This window comes from Sipha flava, unplaced genomic scaffold (genome assembly GCF_003268045.1).
Source record: "Sipha flava isolate LNK unplaced genomic scaffold, YSA_version1 275_pilon_pilon, whole genome shotgun sequence".
Taxonomy (NCBI): domain Eukaryota; kingdom Metazoa; phylum Arthropoda; class Insecta; order Hemiptera; family Aphididae; genus Sipha; species Sipha flava.
The window spans coordinates 192386-195842 of record NW_020272940.1 but is presented as its reverse complement, the minus strand read 5'-3'; the positions used below and the strand labels follow the sequence as shown (position 1 = coordinate 195842).

General features: G+C 29.1%; 1 protein-coding gene across 1 annotated transcript; it reads right to left on the bottom strand.

Annotated features, from left to right (window-relative positions):
* Window positions 1-2527: 2527 nt before the first annotated feature.
* LOC112685409 lies at window positions 2528-3254 on the bottom strand. The gene is made up of 3 exons (XM_025557274.1): window positions 3185-3254; window positions 3016-3108; window positions 2528-2946 (listed from the first exon to the last, which is right to left on the bottom strand). The coding sequence occupies exons 1-3, from the start codon at window positions 3231-3233 to the stop codon at window positions 2528-2530; spliced, it is 561 nt and encodes a 186-aa protein (XP_025413059.1). The 5' UTR covers window positions 3234-3254.
* Between the last annotated feature and the right edge of the window lie 203 nt (window positions 3255-3457).

The window sequence follows — 3457 nt, the reverse complement described above, 5'->3', positions numbered from 1 at the left end:
ACACGCGCTTGACCGTAGCCGAAACGGAGCATACTAGTTGCCTCCGAAAATATACGAATTGCCTCCCGTCCTTATCGTAAATAAAAATGTTAATTTACCCTGGTTGCCTCCGATCACCAGGTAGTTAATGTTTATATACGAGTTGCCTCCCAAGATTTTTCACACTAGTTGCCTCCCGTATAGAATTAAAATTAAATTATTTCAAATAGGTATTTAAATATTTCAATTAAAAAGTATTAAAATACATATAATTCAAAAAATATTTAAAATACATTTTTTTAAGCTTTGTTGTTGTCAGATTCTTAATTCTTAAAACATAACGATAAAATAACATTAATTTCTAGTAACTAATGACTTACTTAAATTAAAAAATAAAACTAAAAAAAAAAATAAATACATTTTAATCATTTGTAAACTTCACTAAACGGTTCCACATAAATAATGTTTATTCATTTTCGTAAATAATTTCTATCTCACCCAAAACATTCAAAGCTTCATTTCTTGTTTTAGGTAAGTTCGGCAAAATTGAGCTACGTACGACCTCGATGTATATTTTTTTTCGTATACCACACATTGGTAGTTGTAATAGTATCTATTTTATAGTGTCTTAATTCTTCATGTAATCATTTCGAAGACCTTTCACATAATAATGTTTCAGTGACTGCTTTTCATTCTAGAGTTACTAATTTCTTACCTATTAAGTAGGTACTTGTTTAGATAATGCTATTTGATTATTTTAATTCAACTTACATTTGTCAAATATTAATTTGTCATTTTTATCCACTTTTAAAAAAACCTTACAGATTTTTGTCGCACAGTTCCACTGTTCTTTGTTAATGGCTAACTTTTTTTTTGAATACTAAATTTAAAATCTTTAATTGTTTTAATAAATTCTCTCTTTTCGCTAAATACCTGCGTCCGCACATCACATTGATCAATTCTAAAAACGTTTGTAAAAATAATATCGTACAACGATAATGAGTGTCGAAAATCAACTGAATGTTACTCAATCACGTATATTATTTACCATAGTCTGGCTCAGATCTAATTTGCATTATATCTTATCATTGCACAAAAGAGTATAGGATCTTAATGGTTCATCGTATAGATATAATCGTATCAAATATTAAATATAACAAAAGTCATCAATTACGACTATGAAATTACAAACTTATTTTGTTACATGATATTTGAAAATATTTGAAACCACTTATATATTTATTACCTGACTATTGGGAGGCAGGCAACTAGTACTAGACCCTTTTTGTTTACGATAAAATTTAGGGTACGTCGGGAGGCAGTTTTTACAAAAATTATTGACTTTTTTGACGTTTTAGATAATAAATAAAATTTTTAAAAAAAACATGTGAAAAAACACGTAAAACGAGAATTTGTATATAGAGCACGTGCACTTTACCCCTTAGCACGCAACGTAAATTTCACCCGTGTAAAATCAATAAACGTTCATATTGCGTTATTGTCGTAGTTATCATTATTATTATTCTTTAATATTTTTTTTTTTCTTAAATTATACCATGAGGTGATATGATAGTGGGAGCCTCCTAGGACCGTTACACTGGAAAACGTGTTCTTAGCGTAACACTAGATGTACGATCATAGTATGTTGATTAGCAATTGGTGCCGTTCGAAAGCAGTCAAGACCGACGTGCCACAGTAAGTAGTACGTGTTGGCAACTTTGCAAAGATTTTATCAAACTTTTGAACCATTGGGAACGAGCCGAATATAATAATTATTCGGGAAATAGTTAAATCGACGTATCCTTATCGATTGTATTTGTGTACTTGATGCATAATTGTACGTGGTTTAGCGATACGCCAAAGTTAATTGGATATATTCGCTTTTACTCCATTGCGTTCGGAAAAAGAAAACAAATTAGAGTCATTGATTGATGCTTTAATTTTTAGCGCAACATATTACAGTTTTTCAACATCAACATACTATATTACACTTATAATAAGTAAACATACATTTGATACTTGTAGACGTACCAAGGAATTAAAAATGTTTCAAAATGTGTAAAGAACATGATTAGTTCATAATACATTAAAATGCATGTTTTAATTTCCTCCTTCATCTCTTAAATACGATGATATAATACATATTTTGGAAAATAGTAATACTAATTTTGAAAAATAAATCTAGGTTACCACAGATTATTATTAATCAATTACGATGATATATAAATTTTTTTTATATATATTATGAACTATAATATAGGTATGTCTATAGACATTGTCTACAGATATCAAATGTATGAAGGATGTGTAATCTAGTGAGCTGATCTATGAATGGAGATAATATTGATAATTAGTGTGTTATAAATACTGGATGAACATCATCAAAAAAAAAAAAAAGTGACTCAGACTTTACTAATTATAATGAAATTTCTGATTGTGCTAAAGACTAAAGGTGATGCTGGTTCTATTATGCTACCAAATGTGTTAGTTATTCTGAAAAAAATACAGGTAGCTTTGAAATCATAACTGTCAACGAAAGAGCCGGTGGTTATATAGAAGCATCTTCTTCAGCAGTTTGTGTGACTTTTGTAGGAATCATCATATCCTTTCGCCTCGGAATTTTCCTTATATTATCACCATCAGGTCTCCTTAATTGTTTAGCCATAGACTTCAACAATTCTGTATTGATTACATATTTTGGAAATTGACTAGGCAGTTCACATTTTGCTTGCAGAGGCTTAAATGGTGGTGGTGGAGGTGGAGGTATTTTTAGAAATTTCGGTTCTGGTTCTCTCGGTAGCGCTAAATGAATAGGATAAGCTTGTTGACTTTTCGCTGCGTGTTGAACGTTTTCTATTGAATCGTTTACTCCACCTCTTAAATATGTTCCTGACATAATCATAACATTTTGCCGCATTTTTTCGGCATTGATCTGATTTATGAAATTTCGGTTTGTCTCTTTTGCTTCTAAAACATATTTATAAAATAATTATAAAAAATATCCATTAAAAATGTTTAAGGAGATCGACCACTTACTTTCCAGCTCGGATAATCGAGTTTTTAACTTCTCATATTTAGGATGAATAATGTTGTCGATGTTCTCATAATTTACAACTTTAGCAGTTGTATCTTAATAATAAATGTATACGTGTTAAATATATTTATGTTTCAGAAAGTAATTATAGAAATATAAACATTATATTACTTTTTAAAGTATATGAATGTTTTTTACGATTGTCCAAATCCTTCTTCATTTGATCCTTGAACCTATTGTAATCATTTTTGTTTACATAATGTTTTTGTTTATTACCTAAGAACAAATTATGTATATTTAACCTTTGATGAAAAAAATTTCAAATACAATAATTAATTAAAAAAAATATATACTCTTGATTTCTTTAGCCATCGTTGTAATCGTCTGAATTAAAAGTTTTTTTTCTGAACCTAACGAGTCAACAGTATTTACAAGGTTTTTCAT

What these genes read in the sequence shown, in the direction of transcription:
- LOC112685409 (XM_025557274.1), bottom strand. Translation starts at nt 3,233, where the DNA reads ATGAAGAAGGATTTGGACAATCGTAAAAAACATTCATATACTTTAAAA. An exon ending in ACATTCATATACTTTAAAAA is followed by an intron (nt 3,109 to 3,184) that starts GTAATATAATGT and finishes TTTATTATTAAG; the next exon opens with ATACAACTGCTAAAGTTGTA. An exon ending in TCGATTATCCGAGCTGGAAA is followed by an intron (nt 2,947 to 3,015) that starts GTAAGTGGTCGA and finishes AATATGTTTTAG; the next exon opens with AAGCAAAAGAGACAAACCGA.